This window comes from Rhineura floridana, chromosome 1 (assembly GCF_030035675.1).
Source record: "Rhineura floridana isolate rRhiFlo1 chromosome 1, rRhiFlo1.hap2, whole genome shotgun sequence".
Taxonomy (NCBI): Eukaryota; Metazoa; Chordata; class Lepidosauria; order Squamata; family Rhineuridae; genus Rhineura; species Rhineura floridana.
Window position 1 is genome coordinate 67,430,005 of NC_084480.1, and position 27,506 is coordinate 67,457,510.

General features: G+C 44.2%; 1 protein-coding gene across 1 annotated transcript in view; it reads left to right on the forward strand.

Moving 5' to 3' along the window:
- Positions 1–19,581, forward strand: part of PPIP5K2 (diphosphoinositol pentakisphosphate kinase 2) — a 170,487-nt gene extending 150,906 nt beyond the window's left edge. The window contains exons 32-33 of the mRNA XM_061623458.1: positions 5,359–5,487; positions 16,874–19,581. Of these exons, the coding sequence (XP_061479442.1) occupies positions 5,359–5,487; positions 16,874–16,902 (158 nt within the window). The 3' untranslated portion in view covers positions 16,903–19,581. The remainder of the gene's footprint in view (positions 1–5,358; positions 5,488–16,873) is intronic.
- Positions 19,582–27,506: the final 7,925 nt, after the last annotated feature.

Below are 27,506 nucleotides of genomic sequence, written 5' to 3' on the forward strand. Positions count from 1 at the left end.
AATCTAATTAAGGCTTTAGAAGTGTTGCGAGCTACTTGAATTGCGGCCTGAATATGAGGAGTCCAGGAAAGTGAAGAACAGAATATAATGCCTAGGTATTTAAATTTCCTAACCTTTTCAAACAATTTGCCTTCTATTTTCCAGAGTTGTTTCGACCTATTTTTAGTAAAAGTCATTATTTTGGATTTTGTATAGTTAATAGTAAGAAAATTTTGATCACAATAACAAATAAAAATCCGGAGAAGGCGTTTAAGGCCGATTTCTGAGAAAGACATCAAAACCGTGTCATCTGCATAAAGTAGCAGAGGACAACTCACCCCTGTGATACTGGGGGAATGTAGATTTTCGTTGGAGCATTTGGTGCTTAGATCATTAAGGAAAAGGTTAAACAAAGCAGGGGCCAAGACACATCCTTGTCGAACTCCAATATTTACAGGGATAGATCTGGTCAAATTTCCATCTATCCCATATCTCACTCTAAGCGAAGTGCATTGATAGAGCTGGCTGATCAAAAATAGTAGCCGCTTATCTATTGTCATATTTAATTTTGCCCACAGTAGATCTCTTGGGACTGAATCAAAGGCTAACAAATACTATATGTTGGAGCAATACATCATGCACCAGCTGAAAGTCCCGCAGGTAGATGCTCCCTTGGTGAATTTACTGAATCCATCCTTGAACCCAAAGAACTCGGATCCCCACCTCAAGGATGCAACAGAACACAAAATGGATCAGGGCCTCAGGAGGATCCATGAGGCTAGTGCACTATCCATCTGGGCAGCGTCAGCCCCCTTGGTGTTTGCAAGAGCTTCCCTTCTCTGGTTGGAAGACCTGCTGGATGGTCCGCAGCAGGATCTGGCCCGAACCCTCAAGTCTCTACTAAAAATGTCTTGGGTGGTGACCTTCATGGCAGATGCATCTATGGATGGCATGCAGTTTTCAGCAAGGTTGTTAGCAGCTGATGTTTTCACTCGAAGGACTTGTGGTTGCACCATTGGAAGGCTGATCTTACAGCCCTCTCGAATTTCATTTCAGAACCCTATGTGGGAGGCAAGCTGTTTGGTGATGATGTCCTGGAGGGTGTCTTGGAATCTAAGGAAAAGAAGAAGTTAATGCCTTCCACTGAGAAAAGGGATGACAGAAGATCCTTTCAGAGATCATTCCACCCATATCTACAGTCGCAGTCTTTTTGAGACTCCAGGATATCAGGAAGGGCAAAGGATGCCTGTCCCAGCTGTCCCTTCTGGAATAGACAACACATCCAGACTAAAGGCCAACAGCACTTCCCCAACAGATTGGGGTTCATATCCCAGTCACAAGGGAATAAACATCAATTCTGATGCCAGCATTCTGCTGGTGGGAGGCTGCCTTCAACAATTTGCTCATCAGTGGAGGGACACGTCATCAGACCAATGGGTGCTTCACATCCTCTGGTACAGCTTGTGGTTGGAATTCACATCCCCCCCCCCGACGAGATTCATCCCATCCCCCACCTTGGTGTCTCCAGACAAAAGGGAAAGGATCCTACAGGCGATTTCCCATTTGCTATAAATTGCAGCAATAGAACGTGTCCCAACAGGGGAGAGATTTCCAGGAAACTACTCACTCTTCTTCACCGTCACGAAAAAAGATGGTTCATTCAGGGCGGTACTCAACCTGAAGAACCTGAATGAGTACATAAAATACCACAAGTTCCGCATGGACACCTTGCTATCAATCAAGGAGGCCTTGAGAAGGGGAGACTTCCTCACCTCGATCAACCTGAAGGAGGTCTACCTTCAGATCCCTATTTTTCCATCTCACAGGCGCTGTCAGCTCTTCACTGAGACAGCAGTGTCGGTGGGGGTGCAGGCAGGGCTGGGGATTCCTTGATAATTGCCAGGCCGTAAGTCCTCCGCCGGCAGCTTGGCTATAAATCTGCCAGGCTAGCAAGGAAGAAGCAAGATAAGGGCAGAGGCTGTTCAAAGTTTACATGCCAAGCCAGAAATCCAGAAGAGACATCAGTGAAGGTCCGGGTCTAGTTTGCCGAGAGATCAGTCCAAGTCAAGGTTCAGGGGATAGGAAGACACACAGTGGTCACGCCTGACGTTGTAGTCAGCAACAAGCTGAAGCCAAGGTTTGACTTTTAAGGAGCAGGTTTGTCAGCAGGTGTGAGCCATCAGCGTTTTGGCCTTAAGTGGACAGGCCTGCCCCTCTTCTGCCTGACCTTCTGCTGTCTACGTTCTGCAGGTGAGGGGAGAGTATGCTGTTCACTGGCTGCGTCTGGCTGAAGGGCTTCAGCTGTGTCTGGGGTGCTCTGCAGCTGAGGGGGAGAAGGAGCTGGGTTCTCAGGAGGTTCCTCCATTTCTCCTTCTGGGTCTGCTGCTTCTGGGTCTGCTGCTGTTACTCCCTAGTCATCCTCGTCTGATGAGTCCTCTGACGGGGCCATGACAGGCGCTACCTCAGGTTCGTGGTGGGGAAAGTACAGAGCTATGCCCTTCAGCCTGTTGTCTGCCCCCAGAGTATTCACAAAGATTATTGTTGCCCTGGTAGGACACCTCAAGACACAGGGAGTCCATGTCTTCCCCTACCTGGATGACTTCTTGATTTGGTCCCCATCACTACACAAGACTTGGGAAGATCTGCACATCACTTTGGTCTGTCTGAAAGACTATGACTTCTTAATCAACCAAGCCAAGAGCCAGCTATATCCATCCCACTGCATAGTACATGTGGGGGCCACTATAGACTTGCATCAGGGAATCATAAGGTTGGCACAGGGCAGAGTAAACAAGATACACACAGACGTAGCACATCTTCTGTCTTCCCTTTCAGCAGACCTCATGCAACTAGCAGCTATTCTGGGGTTGATGGTCTCAACCTTCCAAATTACTCCATGGGTGCATCATCACTCTGCCCCCTCCAGTGGGCACTACTGCCTTTCCAAAGTGAGATAGCATCCATGCAGCACCAGAGTGTGGTGCTTTCACTGGCAGTCCATCAGTCCCTGCTATGGTGGGCACACGAATCCAATCTGCTAAAGGCAGTGCTGTTCCAGGATCCCCCGTGAATTCTGATCACGTCAGACACCAGCCTAACAGGCTGGGGAGCCATATGTGATGGCCAGATGATGCAAGGCAAATTGTCATCGGAGCAATCCACACTCCCTATCAATCTCCTGGAACTTTGCACAATTTGTTTGGCCCTGAGACACTTTGCGGAGTTGAAGAGGTTGGGGGCAGTGCTTGTCAGAACAAACAAAGTGTCAGCCAAACCTCATGTGAACCATCAGGGAGACACACGCTCCTCCCACCTCCAGAAGGAAGCCTCTCTCCTTTTTCAGTGGGAGGAAACAAATGTGGACTCAATCCTGGCAGAACACCTCAGAGGGGAGGACAATGGACAAGCGGACCAGTTGAGTCGGGAGAAAGTCCATCAGGGAGAATGAAAGCTTCACCCAATGGCCTTTCAGGAGATAGTGACGCGCTTCAGCAGAATCAAAATGGACCTCTTTGCCACCCATCTCAACCGCCAGGTAAAAAGGTTCTTCACCAGGTACACAGTGCTAGAGGTGGAAGGAATAGATGCTCTGACATCCCAGTGGCCTCCAGGTCAGTTGTATGCCTTCCCACCATTTCCAGTTATCTCCAGGGTAATCCAAAAGATCTGAGCTGAGAGAGCAACAGTCCTATTGGTAGCCCCTTGGTGGCCAAGGAGACTCTGGTTTCTGGAACTCCTCAACCTATCAGTCGATCCTCTGTGGGAAATTCCCCTCAGGGAAGACCTGTTGTCACAGGGACACCTTTTCCACCCAGACCCAGGGTGGTTGGCGCTTCATGTCTGGAGGTTGAGAGGCAACATTTCTTGAAGAGAGGCATTTCATCTCCAGTGGTGGAAATAATTATGGCCTCTAGACATCCTTCCACTGTTAGGCTATACAAGGGTTCATGGAAGGCCTTCTCTGCTTGGTCACAGAAGAAGAGGGTTCTTCCAAGGAAAGCAGGTATCAATGAGATCCTCTCCTTCCTACAAGATGGCTTATCATTGGGTCTCAGGCCAAACACCCTAAGGCGCCAGGCTTCGGCATTATCAGCGATCCTGTCCAGACAACCCACTGGGGTCTCAGCCTTTCCTCAAGCATTTCCTTTGTGGGGCAATGATATCAGCACCACCTATGGTATATCGCTACCTGAACTGGGACCTGCACAAAGTTTTAACAACCCTCCAAAAGTCCCCATTTGAACCTCTTAAGTCGAGTCTCTTTTTGCCTACTGTCCTTTAAGGTCTTGTTTCTTGTGACCATTATGTTGGCCCATAGAGTGAGCTGAATGCCCTCTCTGTTGACAAGCATTTCTGTGTGTTTCATAAGGATAGAGTTATCCTCCACACTGTTCCTTCTTTTCATCCTAAAGTCCTGTCTACCTTTCACTGTCAACAAGAGCTGGTGCTTCCTTCTTTCTGTCCTAATCCGGTTCACCCCACAGAGAAGCATGGCACTCATTTGACATGAAGAGAGCCTTAAAAGTACATATCTCTAAAATAAAATCCATACGCAAAACAGATTGTGTCCTTTCACCCAGTGTCATTAGGGAATAAGATTTCTACTTCTACACTAGCTAGGTGGATCAAAGCATGTATCACCCTGGCATAAGCTTCCCTGTGGCTGGTTCACCCGGCCAGGATAGTGGCCCACTCCACTAGGGCAACAGCCACATCAACAGTGTTCTTTCGCAATACCTCTCTTGTAGAGATTCAGCTACATGGACCACTCCTAATACATTTATTAGGCATTACAAAATAAACATGTACGCATCTGCTGAGTCAGCCTTTGGGAGAAGGGTGCTACAGCACGTCCTATCCAACTAATAATGTTTTTTCAGCCCAGCAATATACCTACCCTACATGGGTCAGCTTTGGTATGTCCCACCTGAGATCATCTTTTCTATGCACAGGAGAAGAGACATTTGGTCTTACTGTGGTCTTTGTGCATGTCAAAAGATGATCTCAGGGCCACTCCCTAGGAGGGCTGGGCTGCCGTCATTACTCCAGAATAGGCTTCTAGCAGAGATTGTATGAGTGCTGGGGTGTTTCGTCTTATCGGTGTGGTTTCTACTATTTCTCTCCTTATTTGATGGCTTGTCATCAAGAACTGAGGCAAGGATCTATGCGGAGCAGGAAGTCCCTCCAAAATTCAACAGTGCTCTTTCTGCCTTCATCTGCTAGATGGAGCTAGCTACCCACCTGTGATCATCTTTTGACATGCACAGTTTCCCGGTAAGACCAAATGTCTCTTTTGTATAACCTCTACCTCTTCAGCATTGATAATATGCAGTTATTTGACAAAGAATAAGACAAAGCAGCTTTGTAATTTTTCTTTAGGTTCTCCATCATTTCTGGATGCCATGACAACAAGAAAAAACTCTTTAAATACATACACCCCTGCTAAAATCCAACCAACACCAGTAGAAGACACTTTGGGTCGGCGAACTGTGGAGGAAAGCTTCCCAGGTAAGTAAAGTCGAAAAAATCAAGACTAGTTTAACATGTTTCACATCCATATAATTACTAATAAGAACTGAGATTGTCATAATTATTATGTTCTCCCATGCATGTAACATGATACAAGGTGGGGTCCTGAGCTCCACCTTGTGGTCGAAGGTAGAAAGGACACAGATAAATTTTTCAGTGTCTTCTGGTCTCTTGGCTCTAAGGATTGGTTCTCTTTCTGTCTTCATCAGAGTGGTTCGTTCATTCTCTCTGATTATCTGGTTCAGGCCTGCATTTTAGTTGTATTTTAATTGTGTGGTGCTTTTCCTGTCAGGATCTTCTGTTTTGCTTTTTGTGCCATATTTTTTTAAAAAACTTTAAACTAGCATTTGTCTTTTCACTATTGCCTTATAGTTTTCCAGTGTGCTCCTTTATCTCAACTGATTGACAAGGGTCTTTGCCCTGCCTTTCATGGCATCTGGCTTTGCTTTTCCTCAGGCAAGCCCCACTATCCCTCTTTCTGCTCCTGCTCCACTCACCTTTTTTTCCCCCTCACTGGCCTTACTGTCCACTCCAGCTCTACCCATCAGTTTAACTGCTGCCCAGCTGCTGCATCTTGGCCACCATTTTTGTCTTCCTATATGCCCTCTTCTGCTTACTTACCCCTTCCACTGGAATTTGCTTTGCTTTCCTACATGCCCTCCTCCACTTCCTCAACATCCTCCACTGGACTTTTATTTCTCCCTTGGCTGAATTGTGTGTTCACCAGCTGTCCCTATAAATCCTGTGTGCCTGTCAGCAAGCATGTTGGTCATGCTGTAGGGCTTTTGGAAGCCAAAAACAAAGTCAGCCAACCCTGTTGCAAAAACAAAGCCGCTACCACCGCTGCCTCAGCCAGTTCCCTCCCTTTCTGTGACGGCAGCAACATCAGTGCTGCAGGGCCTCCGTGTCATAGCGGCTAGCATTAGTACTCCAGAGACTACAATGACACTCTCATCACCTGCAGGCAGGGAGACTTGAGAGCCAGTATTAAGATCATTCACCACAGCTGGTCTGAAGCATAGGGCAGAGTCCTCAAATGGAACATTGTCTTTTCCCCTTCCCAGTGTCTAGGAGCATTTGGGGGGGGAGGCTGGCTCCATTTCAGATGCCTTGCTTGTCAGCACAGAAGATTCTCAGGGCTCTCTGTAGGTCCCACAGAGAAGAGGAGCAATTATCTGAAGAATAGGGAGGACAGGAAGTTATCTCTTCAGCAGCTCTTGTCAGTTTTTTCTGCACAGTCCTCTCCTGAGGATTTTATGGGGTTCCTTGAGACCTCCAAAGCACAGTGTCAGTGTCAAGGTATACATGCTAGTGTGCAGTCTCAAGGCCAATGCCAAGGTGTGCATGCTAATATTTCTAACTCTGCTATTTCGGTAGGGCAACCATGGGTCATCCAAACCAACACATTCCTCCCCCTTCGGTACAGTTTTCCTCTCAGATGCTTCCAACAACCATGGGAAGTGTTATGGGTAGACTTTTCCAAGGATTTGGCTTCCAGGTTTAACAAGGTTGCATTCAACTCATCAGTCTGCATCTGTGCCTGCCTCTTCTGTTCCTTCTCACTCTAAATCAGTTACTCACCAGAGTGCTTTGTCTCTCTTAAGGAAGGTCCAGTTACATCACCTCATGCATCACCGGATCCCCCACTGTATATAGGGGTTAATGAAAAATATTCACTCTACCCACTCAGGAGAGCAATCTTTAGATGCTTCCGTGAAGACAGAGTCTGTTTTGGACAAAGAGGAATGGAGTGGCGCATCGGAGACTGAGGATATGGCTTCAAATTGCCTATTTCAAGATTCCCACTATTTTCCTTTGCTATGAAAGATTTTGGAGACTTTGGATCTGAAGGATAAGGAAGCTCTGTCAGTCCCTTCCTCATCATGGGTTGCTACTGTGTGTCCTAATCAGTAACCTGAATCCAGAGTGATGAAGCTTCTGTCATTATTACCTAAGGTTCTTAAACTGGAATTTGACCCACCGTTGCAAAGTAAAAGGTCTTTTGGCACAGCAAACATATGTTCTGGAGCAAGATCTGATGGGTCAGCTATTGGAGGGCTAATAATCCATTGTTGAATCCAAAAGATTCAGATGCCCACCTTAAGAATGTGATAGAACGAAAGATGGATCTGGGACTAAGACATGTGCATTGTTAGTCAGGGTGGTGGCTACTCCTTCTGTATTTGCAAGAGCATCCTTGTTTTGGTTGGAGGACTTATTGGATGCCCCTCAACAGGTCCAGTGCAGGAAGCAAAATCACTTTTATAGATCTCGGTGATGGCATTTATGGCTGACATATCCATGGATGCTATGCAATTTGTTGCAAAAGTCCTCATGTGAGGTGTTCTCATGAGACATCCTCTTTGGCTAAAGCACTAGGAGGTGCATATTACGGCATGCATTAATTTGGCTTCCGAACTGTGTATGGGCTGCAAGCTGTTCAGTAACACTGCATTGGAGAGAATCTTGATAGAGTCTAGAGATGAGAAGAAAGTGATGTCTCCTACTGTCAGCACACTACCAACGGGGGCTGCCAGCAGGCTTCAGGCAGATATACAACAGGCACTGCATCACAGGCCAACAAACAACAGTTCTGACTGCTCCTCCTCTAGGAGGCTATTTGCACACTGCAGACAAGTGGCAGGACATATGTAACTTGTTCCTCAGATCTGCCTCCTTACCTGAGGACTGGAAAGTGGCCAAGGTAACACAGATCTTTAAAAAGGGATCCAAGGAGGATGCTGGAAATTACAGCCCAATTAGCTTAACATCTGTCATGGGAAAACTGGTAGAAAGTATTATTAAAGACAAATTCACCAAGCATATAGAAGAACAAGTCCTGCTGAAGCAGAGCCAGCATGGCTTCTGCAAAGGAAAGTCTTGGCTCACTAACCTATTAGAATTCTTTGAAAGTGTCAACGAGTGTATAGATAGAGGCGATCCAGTGGACATAGTGCACTTAGACTTTCGAAAAGCTTTCGACAAGGTACCTCACCAAAGATTTCTGAGTAAGCTTAGCAGTGATGGAATAAGAGAAGAGGTACTCCTGTGGATCACAATCTGGTTAAGTAGCAGAAAGTAGGAATAAATAGACAGTTTCCCAATAGAGGACTGTAGAAAGTGGAGTCCCCCCCAAGGATCAGTACTGGGACCTGTGTTTTTTAACTTGTTAGAGTTAGGGGTTAAGTAGTGAGGTGGCCAAGTTTGCTGATGGTACTAAATTGTTCAGAGTTGTTAAAGCAAAAAGGGTTTGCAAAGAGCTCCAAAAGGACCTCTCCAAACTGAGTGGATGGGTGGTAAAATGGCAAATGAAATTCAATGTAAACAAGTGCAAAGTTATGCATATTGGAGCAAAAAAAACGTAATGTCACATATATGCTCATGGAGGTCTGAACTGGCAGAGACTGACTGGGAACGAGACATTTGGGTCATAGTGGGAGCTCGATGGAGATATTGACCCAGTGTGCAGCAGCTGTGAAAAGGACAAATGCTGCGTGAGGGATCATTAGGAAAGCTATTGAAAATAAAACTGCTGATTTCATAATGTCGTTGTATAAATCTATGGTGCAGCTGCATTTGGAATACTGTATACACTTGTGGTCGCCTCACCTCAAAAAGGATATTGTGGAGTTGGAAAATGTTCAGAAAAGGGCAACCAGAATGATCACGGGGATGGAGTGACTCCCTTACGAGGAAAGGTTGCAGCATTTGGGGCTTTTTAGCTTGGAGAAAAGGCGAGTCAGAGGCATGATAGAAGTGTATAAAATTATGCATGGCATTGAAAAAGTAGATAGAGAAGTTTTTCTCCCTCTCATAACACTAGAACTTATGGACATTCAAGGAAGCTGAATGTTGGGAAAAGTACTTCTTCATGCAGCACATAGTTAAACTGTGGTGTTCACTCCCATTAGAGGCAGTGATGACCACCAACGTGGATGGCTTTAAAAGAAGATTGACAAATTCATGTAGGATAAGGTTATCAATGGCCACTGGCCATTGATGGCTATCCTCTGCCTTCATAGATGTAGTATGCTTCTGAATTCCAGTTGCTTGTCACCTTAGGAGGGGAGAGTGCTCTTGCACTCAGGTCCTGCTTCTGGGCTTCCCATGGGCATCTGATTGGCCACTGTTGAGAACCTTATGGTGGACTAGATTTGCCACTGGCCTGAACCAGCAGGCTCTTCTTACATTCGTATCACCTCAGATCTTTGAGCGCTGAAGACTCTGAAGCTGGGCCTCCAATTAGAGTTTGTCTTATCTCCCCCTCAAAGGTTTGTGCTTTCCTTCCATCATTGGGCCTGGCCAAAAGATTCAGGGTCCAGGAGGCTATTAATCACCACCTGTAAACAATAGAACGGGTTTCACCCAAGGAGGGATTCACAGGTATCTATTCAATCCTCTTTACGGTGTCCCCAAAAGATGGTTTGTTCAAGGCAGTACTGACCATATTCAGTACTGCAAGCTTTGGATGGAGAAACTCCTTTCCATCGAGGCAGTATAGAGGGAGGATTTCCTATCATCGAAAAACCTCAAGGAAACTTATTTGCAAGTTCTTATCTTCCAGACACGAGATATTATTTGAGTTTTGTGGTCAAGGACCTTCTAGTACAAAGCCCTGTCTTTTGGTCTGCCATTGACTCCCAGGATATTCACTAAGATTGTGGTTACTCTGGCGGCCCACCTCAGGCTTCAAGGGAAACACATCTATCCTTAATTGAATGACCTGCTGGTTCACTCTCCATCTCTCTCAAAAGTGTGGGATGACTTCCAGGTGATGTTGGCATGTCTCAAGGACCATGCGTTCCTGATCAACCAAGAGAAGGGTCACCTCTGCCCTACCCAATGAATAAAGCATCTAGGCTGTCCTAGACACTGTGAACAGGGAACCTTGTTTCTGTCTCCGGAAAAGATCAAGATTTTTTTGGCTGTGAATTCTGACCTACCAAACACCTCAGTAGATCTCATGATGCTTGCAGGAATACTTGGCCTCATGGTCTTGGCAATACAGAAAACCCCTTGGATGAGACCTAATACCCATCTGCTTCAGTGGGTGCTTCTCCGTTTCCAGAGGAGTATTGTGTCCAGGCATCACTTGTTGGTGTCTGATTCACCCAATTCGACATTCACTGCTTTGGTGAATACAGAAGGTCAGTCTTCAAAAAGGAGTCCTCCTTCAGGACCTCAGACTATCATAACAATAGATGCCAGCCTGACTGGATGGGGGCCATATGCAAAGAGCAAATGGTTCAGGGAGTGTGGTCACAGGAGGAGATGCTCCTTCCCATCAACCTTCTGTTGCTTAATGTAACCCTATTAGCATGTGTAATCCTACTACAATGTACTTCATCACCTTAAGACCTTTAGGATCGGTTCTGATCAGGATAACAATATGACTGCCAAAGCCCATGTTGTCCATAGGAGTTCTGTCCATATCACCAGGAAACCCCTCTGTCTTGGAACTGGCTGTAAGAGTCTGCACCTAGTGTCAGACCAAAGGAACAGCAAACCAGGATTACTGCTGGTGTGCCACTCACCCTGCTACACTGCAGCTTCTCCAACCAAGTTGGCAGAGCCAGTCTCAAGTGTGGTGTTGGAGGAGCCCAGAAGTATAATTCAGGGTGATTTTAACATCCATGTTAAGGCTGTCTCTAGGATTCCAGCTTGGGATTTCATGGCATCCATGACGACTATGTGGCTGTCTCAGATTCTCACGAGTCTGATACACAGGCCAGGGTATACCCTCAATTTGTTTTTTTCTGCAGATGGTGGAAGGAGTGGTCTGGTGATGAGAGGTTGATGTCACTTGCTGGTGAAGTTTAGACTTCTGGCTCTAATCCTCTTGAGCACAGGTGGTGGACTGATTAGGATGGTTCGCCCTCAAAGACTAATGGGATCCAAAGGATTCCTGAATGCCTGGGGATTTATCCATTGGGTGTAGCAAGCAACCCAATTGAAACCCGTGAATGCTGAGATGAACCAGGCTATTGACACAGTTGCCTCTGAATCCAGCCCTGTTTTCCCTTCCACTTCCAGGGACAGATCTCTTTTACAATCTTTGACTCAGTCCAAAATACTTTCTTAGAAGCAGCCTGTCCCTCCTAATGCGAATCCTACTACCCTTGCTTCATCTCATTCTTTTAGTATGGACAAGAGGAACCTATCTCACCATGCACAATTATTACAGCATCCCAATTTATCTGCAGAAACACAACCCCTAGATCATTTCCTGAAAATGAGGAAGGGGAGTGGAGTAAAGGCTCACAAGTAGAAGAGCATTCCACAATTCTTATTATTATGCCCTTTCTGGGCTGGGTCTTGGGAACTCTTTGCCTTAATACCGCGCCTGCTGAGCCACCCCCAGTTCAGTCTAAAGGGGCAATGGCAGCCTAAGTCGTGTGTGAAATCAATCGCAGTGCCTGGCCTCTTTAAGACTATTACTAAAACAAAGTAGGATATTCTATTGCAGTATAAGAAGCTTATCTCTTTTGGCTAGTAAGTTGGGGACTTCATGGAGCTCCAGAAGCTTCCAGACATTGACACACTAGTTTCTGCTTATTGCCAAATCTCTCCTGCCCAAGGATGGCGATGCACAACTCAAGGATATTACTGAGAGACATTTGGATTTTGCCTTACAATAGGGCTCATGAGGCCTCAGCTCTGACTGTGCACACATTCTGTTCTGCTTTTATTTTCACACATCCTTCTCTCATCTGGCTAGTGATCTGGTTAACAACCCTTACCAGCACTTAAGACCATGTGTGCATGACTCTCCTCAAGATATCCAGAGCAGCTGCCTATGTGGTAGACACTACTATGGATGCAACCCAATTTGTGGCTCGCTCCTTGGTTGATGTGGTGGCCAGAAGAATTCTATGGCTAAAGCACTGGGACACCAACACTGCTGCTTGAGTTAACCTGTCCACTCCCTCTTACTCCAGGGGCAAACTCTTTGGGGATGAGGTGCTCAAGGACATCCTGGTTGGATCCCGTGACAAATGAAAAGTCCTGGTTTCTTTAAGATGACAGGCGCTTATTCTGTTGTTATTCTTCCTATCAATCTAACCACTTCTGTGGCTTCTGTCCACCTACCAGATACAGAGATTCCAGACCCAACTGAGGCTACTGGAACAGACTGTGCTACGCCACCTGGTCACAGCAAGGCTCTAAATTCACCACCTCCCATGCCACTAGAGGTGGATGAAGCCAACAACTCCAGCGATATCATTCAATTCCAAGTTGGCAATTCCTTGGAATGGGTGTGGCACTACCTTAATGTCTGAAGGGCCCTCAAGATCTATATTACCAGAAATGACCTTAAGTTAATGGACACTTTTTTTGTTCCCTTCTATCCAGCCTCCTTAGACTAACTTTACACTCTCAAAATGGATTAGGGCACACATTGCCCTTGCCTATAAAGTCCAGAAATTACCTACACCTTCCAAGATTCTATGAGAGCCACAGCTGCATCAGCAGCTTTTTCCACTTACACCCCTTTGGAGCAGGTGTGTAGGGTGGCCATACGGGCATCTCCTAGTTCATTTACTAGACGTTACAAAATTGACAGCGATGCCTCAGCCGAGGCCACATTTTATAGGTGGGTCTCGCAGCAGGCAGTCTTTTTCATCCCACCCTATATGAGAAGCTTTAGTACGTCCCAAGATGATGAACTAATTCAGCAGTACAAGAAAGAGCCATTAAGTCCCTACTTGCGTGGTAGTTCTTGTTGCTGGAAAGAAACTCATCAGGCCTCACCCTAGTCGTCCAGCTGCCCATGTTAACTAATTGGTTTACCTCATTCTTAGTAAATCTGAGTAGTTTCTCCATAAGCAGGGAAGTGGGTTCCTTTTTATTACCTTTATTTTCATATCAATTTATTTGAGCTTGGCAAGGAAGCAAATTGAATTATGGTAGCTTCCTACTTTCTTCAACTTCTCTTTCTCACCTTTGACCACAAGGTATCATTGCTACCCATGCTGATGACTTCATTCCCAGCAGCACAGAACTACCATTCAGCTAGGGAACCAATGGTTCTATCTAGACCCATTCCAAAATGGATTCAGGCATGCCTATAGGACTGAATCAATCTTGCTTGCCCAATGGATTGAAATTGAAATTGAAACTTTATTTTTACCCCGCCCTTTTTCCAAACTGGAACTCAGGGCGGCTTACAAATAAAACTACGTGTAGTTAAAAACATAGAAAAACATACAATTAAAATGCAATTAAACTATGCACAACCTTAAAACCATAAAAGGCACTTAAAAATCTAAAAACAATTTAAAATAATACAGATAATAATATAAAACAATAAAACAAGCCTTGTACAGCCCAATCCTAAACACCTTCTATCCCAAAAGCCTGTCGGAATAAAAAAGTCTTTACTTGCCGATGGAAGGATGGCAAGGAGGGGGCCATTCGTGCCTCCCTAGGAAGGGAGTTCCAGAACTTAGGAGCAGCCACCGAGAAGGCCCTATCTTGCGTCCCGACCAATCGCACTTGCGAGGGTGTTGGGACTGAGAGAAGGGCCTCTCCTGAAGATCTCAGGGTCCGGGCAGGCTCGTATAGGGAGATACAGTCTGACAGATAGCCTGGACCTGGGCCGTATAGGACTTTAAAGGTCAAAACCAGCACTTTGAATTGTGACCAGAAACAAACTGGCAGCCAGTGGAGCTGTTGTAACAAGGGAGTTGTATGTTCCCTGTAACCAGCCCCTGTTAATACTGTGGCTGCAGCTCTTTGTACCAGTTTAAGTTTCCGAACAGTCTTCAAAGGCAGCCCGACGTAGAGCGCATTACAGTATACATGGATAGCATATATCAGGAGGAGGACCAGGGAGTGCAACCCTGTTTTCCATACTTGAAGTCTCAGAGACTTTTGATACCATTGGCCATGCTATCCTCCTGAGCCAACTTAGTGAGATAGGTATTGGATGTGCTGTTTTACCGTGGGTCCGATCCTATCTCTAGGGTTAGTTTCAGAAAATAGCATTAGGGGATTGTCTTCCAGTTCCCTGGCAGTTGTTCTGTGGGATGCTGCACAGTACCATATTGTCCCCAGTGTTGTTTTAACATTTATGTGAAGCTGTTGGGAGCAGTTATAACAAGAACTGGAGTGAGGTGACATCAGTATGCTGATGATACCCAGCTGTGTTTGTCTGTAACATCAGAATTAGGAGAGGCTGTGCAAGACATGGACCAGGTAGTGGGTTGGATGGGAGTCAACAGAATTCTGAATCCTGAAAAGATGGAGGCCCTTTCGGTGGGTGGTTAGGGAGTCCAGATAATTTATCAAATACCAGCTTTGGATGGGGTCATACTTCCACTGAAGAAGCAAGTTCATAGGGGGTGCTCCTGTATCCATCTCTGTCACTACATGCCAAGGTGACTTCAGTGGCTAGGAGTGCCTTTTTTCAGCCTCAGGTGTTAAGATAGCTACATCTGTTTCTGGACCAGGATAGCCTGACCACTGTCATCCATGTGCTGATAACCTCCAGACTGGATTACTACAATGTGCTGGCTGCCAATTAGTTATTGAGCTACATTCAGCTGGTGCTGGTACTGGTGTACAAAACCATGTACAGCTTGGGAACAGGATACCTGAAAGATCATCTCACCTTTTATATACCCAATCAATCACTGCATACGAGGGCCTTCTGTAGATACCTTCTCATCAGGAGGTCCATTCCACATGTTAAAGGAATTAGGGCTTTAATGTGGTAACACCTACCCTTTGGAATTCCCTCCTGTTACATAGTAGACAGGCGCTGTCTCTGTTGTATTTTTGGCACCTGCCAAAGACCTTTTTCTTTGAGCCAGCCTTTTCAGTGGAGATCTTTATCCCAGTCTGCATCCCTATTTGGAACTATTTTAATTGTTTTTCTATATGGAAATATTTTTAAACGTTTGTATTTTTTATTTATACTTTTCTTGTTTTATGGTTGTAACTATTTTGTTTGTTTTTATCATTACATGTTTTAATGTTATAACCTGTCCTGGAACCTTATGGTAAAGGAAAAATAAGAAATCTAACCAAAAAAAGCTGTTGGTTTGGAGGCTGCAGCTAGTGCAGAATGCAGAAGCTGAGCTGCTTGCAGTGGCAAACAAATGCCAGCATAGATCACTGTGTCTGCTGGATCTGCACTGGCAGCTAATCTGCTACTTGGCCAAGTTCAGTATTTTGGTGCTAACATGTGGGGCCCTATGTTGCTCAGGACCAGGTTACTTGAGAGGCTGCCATTTCCCTTATATACTGAAGTCGCTGTTTTTCTGCAGGAAAGTTTCTCCTTCAAGTCCCTAAAATATCAGAAGCCTATTCCTCAGTAACTCAAACCAGAGTTTTCTGTGTGGCCCTCCCCTGTTTTGTGAAACAGCAACTCTGTTGAGATATGAAAGGCACCCAGTATTTGTACTTTTCAGAACTAATTGAAGACACTTTTGATTCCACAAGCTTTAAGTTTAAAAACAATATAAAATAAAAACAATACAAAATAAACACATATATTTAGTTATTTTGTACTGTTTTTAAAACTATTTCATTTTTTGTATGTTTGTAAATCGCTGTGAGAAACTTGTGAAAGACAATTCATAAATCAATAAAATAAATAAATAGCAACAGCCTTTACAAAGGAAAGGCCACTTGGAAGCATGCCAGGTTGGGTTCAGCTGCTTGAAGGCTCAGCAGCATCTAGTCAAATCTTGCCAGCCTTTCCTAAGGGAGAGAAAGAAAAGTAGGTGGTAGTACCAATTTGGCCTCGCATGTCCAAGCCTCTCAAAGTGTCTTGCCCAAGCAGCTGCTGGCTCTTACCCTTCCTCTGAACTCGGGCTGGAGAGATGGTGGGAATTGCTTCACAACTGCTGGGACAATCTGCACCAATCTCTGCAGCTTCAAAGTTGGGAGAAAGGCAGTAACACACTCTCTATAGTGACCCTGATGAATGGAATTGTTGAAGTCTGAGTTCTTTTGAGTTCTTTCACTGGAGTGGTTTGGCTGTTATGGATAGAGTTATAAGAATATTTAGATTAGAATGTTGGTATTTCAGATTGTTTAAAAATTATTTGTGGTCCAAGCACATGATTCTAAACTTTAAAGACAACTAGAAGGGGGTGGAGTAGGCGTAATAAGATAGGATAGGGTGGAGCATACTGTAAATGTAAATAGTTGTTCTCATCCTTATTTTCTTGTCAAGTTGAAGAAATATTTTGATATTGGGCATTACACAGCCAAATTGTATTGATTTCAGTGGGAGAGGTGTGTGCTTATATTTCTCCTCCCGAAATCAAAGGGACTTTAAAATGCTTAAGTTTGTCTGGGTCATTTCATTTTTTAATTACCATAAAAAACATTCTTCTGTTTTGCTTTTGCACAGGTACCAGTGGTCCTTCACCTCCTATTTGATAATATCACAAAAAGCCAAAAAAGAATAAAAACAATACTTGTATAACATTGGTGGTTAAACTCTCTGAGAAGAAATGAAACAGTTCAAACAAAACTGGAAGGAGCTGCCAATACCATCTTTAGCAGTGTATATTTCTTTGTAGAAAAATAAGTTAGCATTAAAAGGCTATTCATTTCTTTCTGTAAGAATGTTTCCTTGTATATAAAATGATTACTGAAGTGCATATATAGTATATATTCAGGAAAAGTGATTTCTTTGTTTCTAAAGTATGAAAAGCAAAGAAGTTTACATGCATAGTTTTAAGGAAATTGTAATCTTTAACAGACAAACTGCACAAAATCTTTTCCGTCTTTGTTGTCCTAAATACACACACCAAAATAGCCTAACACACTGGTTTGTATTATAGGAGCAGCTAGTAAGGAAACAGGAGAAGAGTGGAAAAAAACAAAACTTCCCTTTTGCCTTGAAGTAGACCTTAAGACCGGGACAAGAAAACTTAGGCTAATTAACAGGGTTCTACTAGCTGCCTTTTTGAATGCCAATCCCTGAAAACAGCTGTCAGTGATTCTTTCCCCTGTGGTATAAATGCACAATAGATCTTGATAAATGAAAAGTACCCTTGGAAGATACAGGCAGATGCACAGACACAAATGCCCCACTGTAGGGACCATTACCCTAAAAATGATGAGTCAGATACTTTGAGCCACTTAAGTACTGATATAATAGTTGCAGCATTAGACAGGTGTTATTATAACACGTTAAACTAATTTCACTGAGAGTATTTGTTGGAGCCTGGCTCTAGTTTGTGAAAAACAGCATAAAACAGTAATATGAAATGGTCAAACCTGTTACTTCCTTGGAAATAACTTCCTAGGAAACTGTCAAGGCTCAGAACAACCAAAGGCTGATGAACTTGGAATCTTTAAAAAAAAAAAAAACCTTTACAACACCAGAGCCAACAGTTTCACAGCAAAATTTTACTTCTAATTTTACTTCTAATTCTAATTCTGAAAGGCTTGATAATGCCCCAGCATCAAAGTTAAAGAACTCCCTGTGATCTGTGTCACTTAATTTTCTCCTTCAACAGTGGCTCTGATGAGAAACAAGACATTAGTCTTGACATCACTCCACAGTAGTCCTGTAGTCTGGCAGAGTTAGGGTTAGTATTTCAATTTTATACCAGAGCCAAAAATATTTTCTGATTCCTACCCCAGTTTAGACATGGCTTCTGCAAATACCTCTTCCTTGCTGTTACTTTAATGGAGATGTAGGGAGACACATTATTACAATTCTGATACTGCTGAGGCAGTTAAAGGTATCTATTGCATTGTATTTGTGGGTGAAGAGCTAATTATTAATATGTTTCCTAAACTGACACCTGGCACACTCAGTCTTGGCCTGGGAGCATCTCTTATTTAAATACATTTCCAAAGAGAGCATTTGTTTTGCTGTTGAAGTTAAAAAAATAATCTATTTGAATGTAGGTACAGTGGAGTACAGATAGCATGTCCTTTAATTTCCATGTTTTTTGTATGTTTACACCAGACCTTTGACATTCAAATATGCTTTGGTTGTTAGTTTCTGTGCTTTATGGGGTCCTATCCTAAAAGTAATTTCCTGTTTACGTATTTCTAAATGCCTTCTTCACAAATTTCTGAAGAATACCGCTTACAGCATACAGTAGTTCATGTGTGGATAACAGGGCCTTACAAAAGCAGAAACAGCTGGCCTGTTAATATTCCATGCTGGAAGCTTTACATACTGTATCTGCAGATGATATTACTTCTCATGTAAAGAAATTGTAGCATTCTTAAACCTGCATAATTACCGTTTCAGCACTGAACACTTGGGCATAAACCCATACAGCTAATGTCTATCATTGTTCTTTTAATCTTTACTGTTATGAGACAGTGGTTAAAGACAGTTTAAGATTTTTATTAGTGCTACCAAAATTTTGAGAAGTTCATATTGTGTTTAATATATATTTAAATTTGTCATTTGTCCTAAGATTTCCCTTAGTACCTGATGATGATTATTGAATGCCTTTTATTTTCATTATATGATATTTACAGACGGTTGGGTACAGACTTAGTCATGGTTTAGACCCATTGCAATCAGTGCTATTTAATTAACATCGTATATATCTCAGTGAGTCTACTCTCAGCATGACTAAGTCTGGATTTAACCCAGGGATTAATACTAATGTGATTCTCATGAACAGCAATATTTTCCTGTTAAATTTCAGGAGACCTAACTTCAAATACAATTGTTAAGAAAAAAGGTTCTTATTCTCATTATAGCAATTCTCCTTGAAGGTGTACTTGCTTATTAAACTTGCCATAGCATTGCTGTGCATATTTCATATGAGGTCGTATGAGAAATTCTTCAGTACTATTTAAGATACCAAATGTATATGGGCTTCGCAACTTCTCATTGCAAGCATTTCATTTTCTGTAATGTAAATTTATAACATGGACAACGTTTGTCTTGCTCACTTCTGAATGTATATGTCATGTTTACGGTTTTCTATAAGAAAATGTTACAATTTAAGTGTGCATATCATTCCAGTCAACCAAAGCTTTGGCATAAAATGTTGATGTGCTCTTAAATAAAATAGTCAATAGCAACATGTAGTGTCTATTCTGCTTGTTCTCTAATACGGAATTATTTTCTCTTTATTTTCCTGTTGTAATAAATTACAAAAATTAATACAATAAAATATCTCCCTTAAATGTAACAGAATTTTGGGCAGATGCATCAGTTTTGTATTGGAAAAAAAAACTTAACCCTGACACATTAGTATTTTGCATGAGAATGAAGTGGGGGGAGTGCTTGTGATCTATGGCCTGGTAACCATGTGCTTAGATCACCATAATTGCTTGTATCCAATGGTTTCTGGGTGTGAGTAGAATGATTTTCATTTGCCCTGGGATATCACTTTCCTCTCCTTCCCCTTCATCCCCCCACTTACTCCCAAAATCTGTTCCAGAAATTTGGAGAACTCTGCACAGTGGATTTGAGGGAAGGTGGGAGGAGAGAAAGAGGAAGTGCCATTGTGTGAATGGAAATCTGCCTGGGAAGCATTGGATTTCACCCTATAAGGTATTGTATGTGGGGCTGTCTTTGAAAATGGTCTGAAAACTACAGTTAGTACAGAATATGGCAGCAAAATGTCTGACTGAATTGCAATACAAGATTATGCCAGTACTCTTATCACCTTCACTAGCTCCCAGTCCCTTTCCTTGCCAATTCAAAGTGCTGGTTTTGACTTTTAAAGCCCTTCATGGCTTGGGACCTCAGTATCTGAAGGGTCGCGTCTTCCTGTATGTACCTGGTTATGCTTTGAGATCCTTGAAGGAAGCCCTCCTCTGACTGCCCCTGCCAGCTGAGATACAGCATGTGGCTATAAGAGAAAGGACCTTCTCAGTGTTGGCCTCTTGTATATGGAATATGCTCCTTAAGAAAGATTCATCACACACCTATTGAATGTCTTTTCAGTGTAGGCATGCTCTTTTGTTTTGGCAGTCCTTTAATGTGTTTTGTTCCTTGGTATTTTAAGGCTGTCACTGTTGCTTGTTATGGTTTAAGCTCCCTTTTTAATGGTTTAATTACTGCTTTTATATTGTGTTAATATTCTTCTCTTTTTGTACAACATCGAGAGCAAGTGCTGTTGGGTATCTAACAAGTTTTAATAAGTAAAAATATGCAGTAGCAAGGTGAGAGAATCTGCAACTAGGTTGCATTAATTGTGACTTCCAGGATAGTCTCTTAACACACATCCAGACATAAAGTGCATCAATTTGCCACCCTGGGCTCCTGCTGGGAGGAAGGGCAGGATATAAATCAAATAATAAATAAAAAATAAAATTTATCCAGATTGTTTAATATATGAGGATTATCATCACATCCCATTACAGAAGGGAGAAGAGGTCAGTAACATATAGTAAAAGGCATATTTTATAAAGATGACTGATTTTTCAAAAATAAACATATAGGATGGTGTTAAAATTATAAAAAATTATGTTGTGTATACAAGAAATGGGATATGCTTCAGATTTGACATCTTGCACAGAAGTATTCACAGCAAGGACCTGAAAGCTCCAGTGGTAAGGGTTAATAGTACAAAACCCTAACAATAAGAAACAATTTGATACTTTTTATGGTTTTTAATACAAACACTGATTTACTTCTCTTTGTAAGAGATGAGCAAAAGAGGGTCCATAAAAACATACTTAAAGCTTCATAACTAATTGGCAAACTAACTGCAAAAACAGAGTAGGTCATTGTGATATGCAAATACTGTATTCTAATAGCACTGCATGCACTCACAAGAGTGTTCCTATAGGAGCACACTATCAGAACAGTTATAGGTAAGCAATCCTGCAGTTTACATTCCTGGTTGTATTTCATCTATATATTGATTGCAGGAGCCCATAGGTGTGCTCAAAAGAAAGCAAATACTCAAAGAAATGTCAGTATAGTATAATGTTTGAGCAGCATTCTGCAAAGGCTACACTCTAGAAAAAGCCCTTGATATGGTTGCTAAGGGTTATGTACAATGCTTTTCCCCCCTGCTATTATCAGTACAGGTAAAGTACTGTGTATCTGAATACACTTATGTAAAGTTACTATACACATCTGTTTTGCCTTGTTCACATGCTTTGGGAAACAACTAACAGTAGTGGCTTCTCCATACATGGTCAAATAATATGTGCACACACACCCCACCGCAACAGTATTATACAGCCATGAGAGTGGCTGTATACGATAGTCAGCATGGATTTTTCGCATTCCGCAATGTTAAATTGAAAATACCCCCATGCCATTTTGATGCTTTCCATAAGCTCATTTCAAAAAAAAAAATCTTACAAAACATAGTCCTGAACTCAGAAACACTTGCTTAACAACCCACTAAATTTTCATGGCGATACACAAAACAGAGAGAATAGAGCGTTCAAAGTGTAAAAAGGGGGGGAACCAGACCACTTTTGGACTTTTTTCTATCAGTTCTCATAATTTGTTAAAAATAATTAAAAATCAGCCATGTTCAAAGAGTACCTGTAATCCCATTACTGTCCTTGCCCCATACTCTGACCATCTTCTGCAGTTTAAAAGTTTTTAAAAATGCCTGGCTGATTTTTAATTAATTTAAGAAATTTTAGCTTGAACTTAATGATAGCGTCCGGCATGCTCAGTAAGAACCAACTGTTGGGCTTGCCTAATCAGGGCCACACCCACACCAGACCTTTATTTCACTTGAGACAGTCATGGCTTCCCCCAAAGAATCCTGGGAAGTGTAGTTTGTGAAGGGTGCTGAGAGGAGACTCCTATTCCACTGACAGTGCTCCAGTGGCCAGAGTGGTTTAACAGTCAGCTGCTCTGAAGCTCTGTGAGGGGGTGTCTCCTAGCAACTCTGAGCACCCTTTACTAACTACACTTCCCAGGATTCTTTGGGAGAAGCCATGACTGTCTAAAGTCCCAGTGCCTGTAGGAGGAAGGGGACCATCATCGCCCAGGGAAGGAGTGCTGCTGCTGCTGCTCGGCTGCCACCACCGCCCTCTCCCTGATGGACTTCTGCTCTGCAGGTGTCACGCCTTGCAGGACCAGGCCTTCAGGTACTCAGCCAGCTGTTGCTGATACCATCCACCTGTCTCTTCCCTCATGGGATACATAAGCTGGCTGGCTGAGGTGGCTCCTACTTGTAGATTCCCTGGCTTTATGTGGGACTTGCGGGTCTTGAGTTATGTGCCTGGGGGAGAGGACTCAGAGTCAAGTGGGGAGACTTGAGGGGCCCCCAATTAGTGTAGTGACAGGTAGAGGGAGATATGGTGTTGTGAGGAGGACTTGCTAGGTAAGGGAAATGCGACCCAGGCAGTTAACGACTGCCTTGTTCCGGTCCTCCCCACACCTGCAGATTTGTTGGTTGCCCTATCAGCCAACTCTCAGACCTCCGGATGCTGCTCCTAAATGCCAGATCGGTGCATAATAAGATCTCCCTCATTCATGATTTAATTGTGGATGAGGCAGACGATCTGGCATGTATAACCGAGACCTGGGTGTGTGAGCAGGGAGGAGTCAGTCTCTCCCAGCTATGTCCACCAGGGTCCTTGGTTCAGCATCAGGGTAGACCTGAGGGTCAGGGAGGGGGTGTTGCTGTGGTCTATAGGAGCTCCATCTCCCTTTGCAAGCACCCTGTCCATGTGACTACTGGTCTGGAGTGTTTGAAGCTTGTGTTGGGTCAGCAAGACAGACTGGGCATTCTGTTGGTGTACCGTCCACCCCTGCTGCCCAGCAGACTCCCTAGCTAAGCTGACAGAGGTGGTCTGGGGTGTACTGTTGAGATTCCCCCAGACTGTTGGTTCTGGGGGATGTCAACATCCATGCCAAGGCCACCTTAGCCGGGGTGGCTCAGGATTTCATGGTTTCCATGACATCCGTGGGACTGTCCCAATATGCCATTGGCCCAACACATGTAGCAGGGCATACTCTAGACTTTGTTTTTGCAACTGGACGTGAAGATGGTGATCTGAATGTTGAAACCCTGGTTGAACTGCGGAATACAGAAATGACCTGGGCAGTTGACATGATTGCCCTCTCCTGTGTAGAGCTCGTACGACTCCATGGTATACCCCAGAGCTGAGACCGATGAAACAATATAGGAGACAGCTTGAGTGCAGATGGAGATGAACTCCTGGTGGATGCAATTACACACTGGTAAGTGCCTGTGGTAAGCTGTATTTAGGGGCAGTGAGGGCAGCAAAAAACCAATATTTGGTGCCACTATCAAATCATCAATCTGCTCCCCAGCGGAGCTCTCCAGAATTGTCCAGGGGTTATTACACTGTGGCCCCAAGGACATGATAGACCCTTCTGAGGCACACTGTAATGAATTTGCTAGGCACTTCCAGGATAAAGTCTTTAGCATCTGCCAGGACTTAGACTCCAGTGTTATAGCAGGTGAATCAAGTAGGGTTTCTAGAGCACAGCGTTGTCTCGATTTCTTGGATGAGTTTCAGTTGGTACACCTTGAGGACATTCACAAGGTGCTTGGACAGGTTTATGCAACCAGTTCTGTGCTGGATCCTTGCCCTTCTTGGCTAATAAAAGTTAGCAGGTATGGAACAGCAGCTGGGCCAGGGAAATGATTAATACCTCTCTGCAAGACAGGGTGGTCCCTGGCTGCCTGAAAGAGGCAGTAGTGAGACCACACCTGATGAGACCCTCCCTGGACCCAGAAAATCTTAATAATTATAGGCCAGTAGCAAATGTTCCGTTCCTGGGCAAGGTCCTTGAATGAGTGGTGGCCAGCCAGCTCCAGACACTCTTGGATGAGACCGATTATCTAGATCCATTTTAGTCGGGTTTCAGGCCTGGTTTTGGCAGGTTCCACTCCTACTTGGCGGGTTGGCTCCAGAAGGTGGTGCTTGGGGAACATTGCTCGGCACCCTGGACTCTCCAGTATGGGGTTCTGCAGGGGTCAGTTCTGTCCCCCATGCTGTTCAACATCTACATGAAACCGTTGGGTGCGGTCGTCCGGAGCTTTGGAATGCGTTGCCATCAGTATGCTGATGACACGCAGCTCTATTTCTCCTTTTCATCTTCTTCAGGTGAGGCTGTCAATGTGTTGAACCGGTGCCTGGCTGCGACAATGGACTAGATGAGGGCTAATAAACTGAGGCTCAATCCAGACAAGATTGAGATGCTGCTAGTGGGTGGTTCTTCTGACCAAATGGTAGATGTCCAACCTGTCCTGGATAGGGTTGCGCTCCGCCTGAAGGAGCAGGTTCGTTGCTTGGGGGTTCTCCTAGAACCATCTCTGTCACTTGAGCCTCAGGTAGCCTCGGTGGCACATAGTGCCTTCTACCAACTTCAGTTGGTGGCCCAGCAACGCCCCTATCTGGACAGGGATAACCTGGCTTCAGTTGTCCATGCTCTGGTAATCTCCAAGTAAGATTACTGCAATGCGCTCTACGTGGGGCTGCCTTTGAAGACAGTTCGGAAACTGCAGCTTGTGCAAAATGCAGTGGCCAGATTGGTAACAGGGACCAGATGGTCCGAACATATAAAACTGATTCTGGCCCGCTTGCACTGGCTGCCTGTATGTTTCCGAGCTCAATTCAAGGTGCTGGTTTTAACCTATAAAGCATTACATGGCTTAGGACCACAATACTTGATGGAAAGCCTCTCCCGATACGAACCCACCCTTACACTACGCTCCACATCCAAGGCCCTCCTCCAGGTTCCTACTCAGAGGGAAGCTGGGAGTCTGGCAACAAGGGAGAGGGTCTTCTCAGTGGTGGCCCCCAAATTATGGAATGATGTTTCTGCCGAGGTGCACCTGGCACCAACACTGTTATCTTTTTGGCGCCAGGTCACAACTTTCCTCTTCTCCCAGGCATTTTAGCATGTGTTTTTAAATAGCTTTTTAAAAAAATGTGTTTAAATTTTTATATTTGTTTTTAATTGTTGTAAACCACCCAGAGAGCTTCAGCTATGGGGTAGTATACAAATGCAAGAAAGAAAGAAAGACCTGGTGTGGATGTGGCCAGTGACAGCTTTGGTTTAAATTTGGGTGGGAAGCTACATGTGCCTGCTGTAGAATAAAAAGGTGGGGAAACCTTGAAAAAGAATGATACTGTTCACAATGTTTTACTTCTGGAAAAGAAAGGGGCTTCCCCTCTGCCCAGTGGCCACTCACCCAATCTTCTCCCTCCCCTCCCTCCCCTCCCCCTATTTCCCTCCTCCTCCCCTCCCTGCTCCTCCTTTAGGCAGAGCTTGGAAGTAACTAGTTACAAGTAACGAATTACTTGTAATTCATTACTTTTTTGAGTACCGAGTGGGTAATTCCTTTACATTTTGATTGTAATAGAAGTGGGAGTAATTTTACTACTTTTGTGGAGTAATTGTAACGTTTCCAGAATTACTTTGGGGCATTACTTGGGGGGGGGAGCAGGAGAAGTCTTCTGCTCCTCTGATTTGTGGATGAAAATCATGTGCCTCAAACTGGGCTTCTGTGCAGTGTCTCTCTTTCCACATGCTCTGTGGATGGGTAGGAGGCGACGAGGGAGGAGGCGGAGAGTGAGACGGGGTGGAGAGTGGTGGTGAAGAATGGAGTGGAGGGGGAAAGGATCCGGAGGTCAAGAACATGGATAAAGGAGAAGGAGACAGCAGCAGAATGGAGATAAAGAACTGTGGAGGTGAAAGATGACAACTTGTGTGTGTGTGTGAGAGAGAGAGTGAATACTGTGTTTGCACTTGGCACACAAAGTGGCCTCCACCACCCTCTCTGGCTACTGTGCTGCATTTGCAATATTTTGACTTTTTTGCATCTCAGGGAAAAATGTTTGCTTGAGTGAGTGTCCCTTAGTTGGTGGCAGGGCAGAGTCCGGGAGGTGGTTAAGTGAGAGAGATTATGCTAGCTGGCTGAGGGAGGGGGGTTGCACTTGGTTTGACGTGCAAAGATCTGAGTAGTGGCCTCAGCCTCCCTTACCAGCGGAGAGACCACCATTGCTATCTTATGGATAAAATAATTATTCTACTACCTCTGTATGTGTTTATTTTTAATGTTGTTTTAGGCTACTTAGATGTGCAGCAGCCAAGGCCAGCACCTTGTTGGCATTTTTTTAAAGTAACTGAAATGTAATTGTAGTGATTACTTTGGAGGAAAAGTAAAGTAATCAGTTACTTTCAGAGCAATTGTAATTGTAACAGTAATTACTACTGTTTTGGGTCATGTAACTGTAACTGTAATTTATTACTTTTTAAAAGTAATCTTCCAAGCTCTGCCTTTAGGTCAGTTTCACCTATCCTAAGCATGATTGCACAGCAATAAATTCCACAGAACGCAAAATGCATGCAAATGATCGAACCTGCCCTCCCCTCCTCCTCCCTCCTATCCCCTCCTTCTTGCCCCTTCCCACCCCCTTCCTTCACCCCCTTCCCCATCCCCTTCCAATGTCTTCCTTCCCCTCCCCCCAGCTCCTCCTCCTCTTCCCTCCAGCTCCTCCTCCTCCCCCATGGTCAGTTTTACCTATCCTAAGCATGATTGCACGAGAGTAAAAGCCATTGAACTCAATAAGCAGGCAAATAATCAAACCTGCCCTCCCCTCCTCCTCCCTCCCATCACCTCCCCCTTGCCCCTTCCCTCCCCCTTGCCCCTTCCCTCCCCCTTCCTTCTGCTCCCCTCTTTCCCCCTTTCTCCTTCCTTCTACTCTCCCCTCTACTCCTGCTCCCCCATGGTCAGTTTTGCCTATCCTAATCATGATTGCATGGAAGTAAATCCCACTGAACTCAGTAAGCATGCAAATGATCAGACCTGCCTTTCCCCTCCTTCCTTCCCCTCTCCTCCCCTCTTCCTTCTTCCTCCTCCCCTGCCCACTCCAGGCCTCCCTCCCTATGTTCAATTTTACCTATCCTAAGCATGATTTCACGGGAGTAAATCCCACTGAACTCAATTTTATTTTATTTATTTATTTAAAATATTTCTATCCCGCCCTTCTACCCTGTAACAGGGCAGTCAGGGCGGCTTACAAAAATAAAATCAAACATGTACATAATAAAATTGTAAACAGTGAAATCACAAAAACATTAAAATAAATTAAAA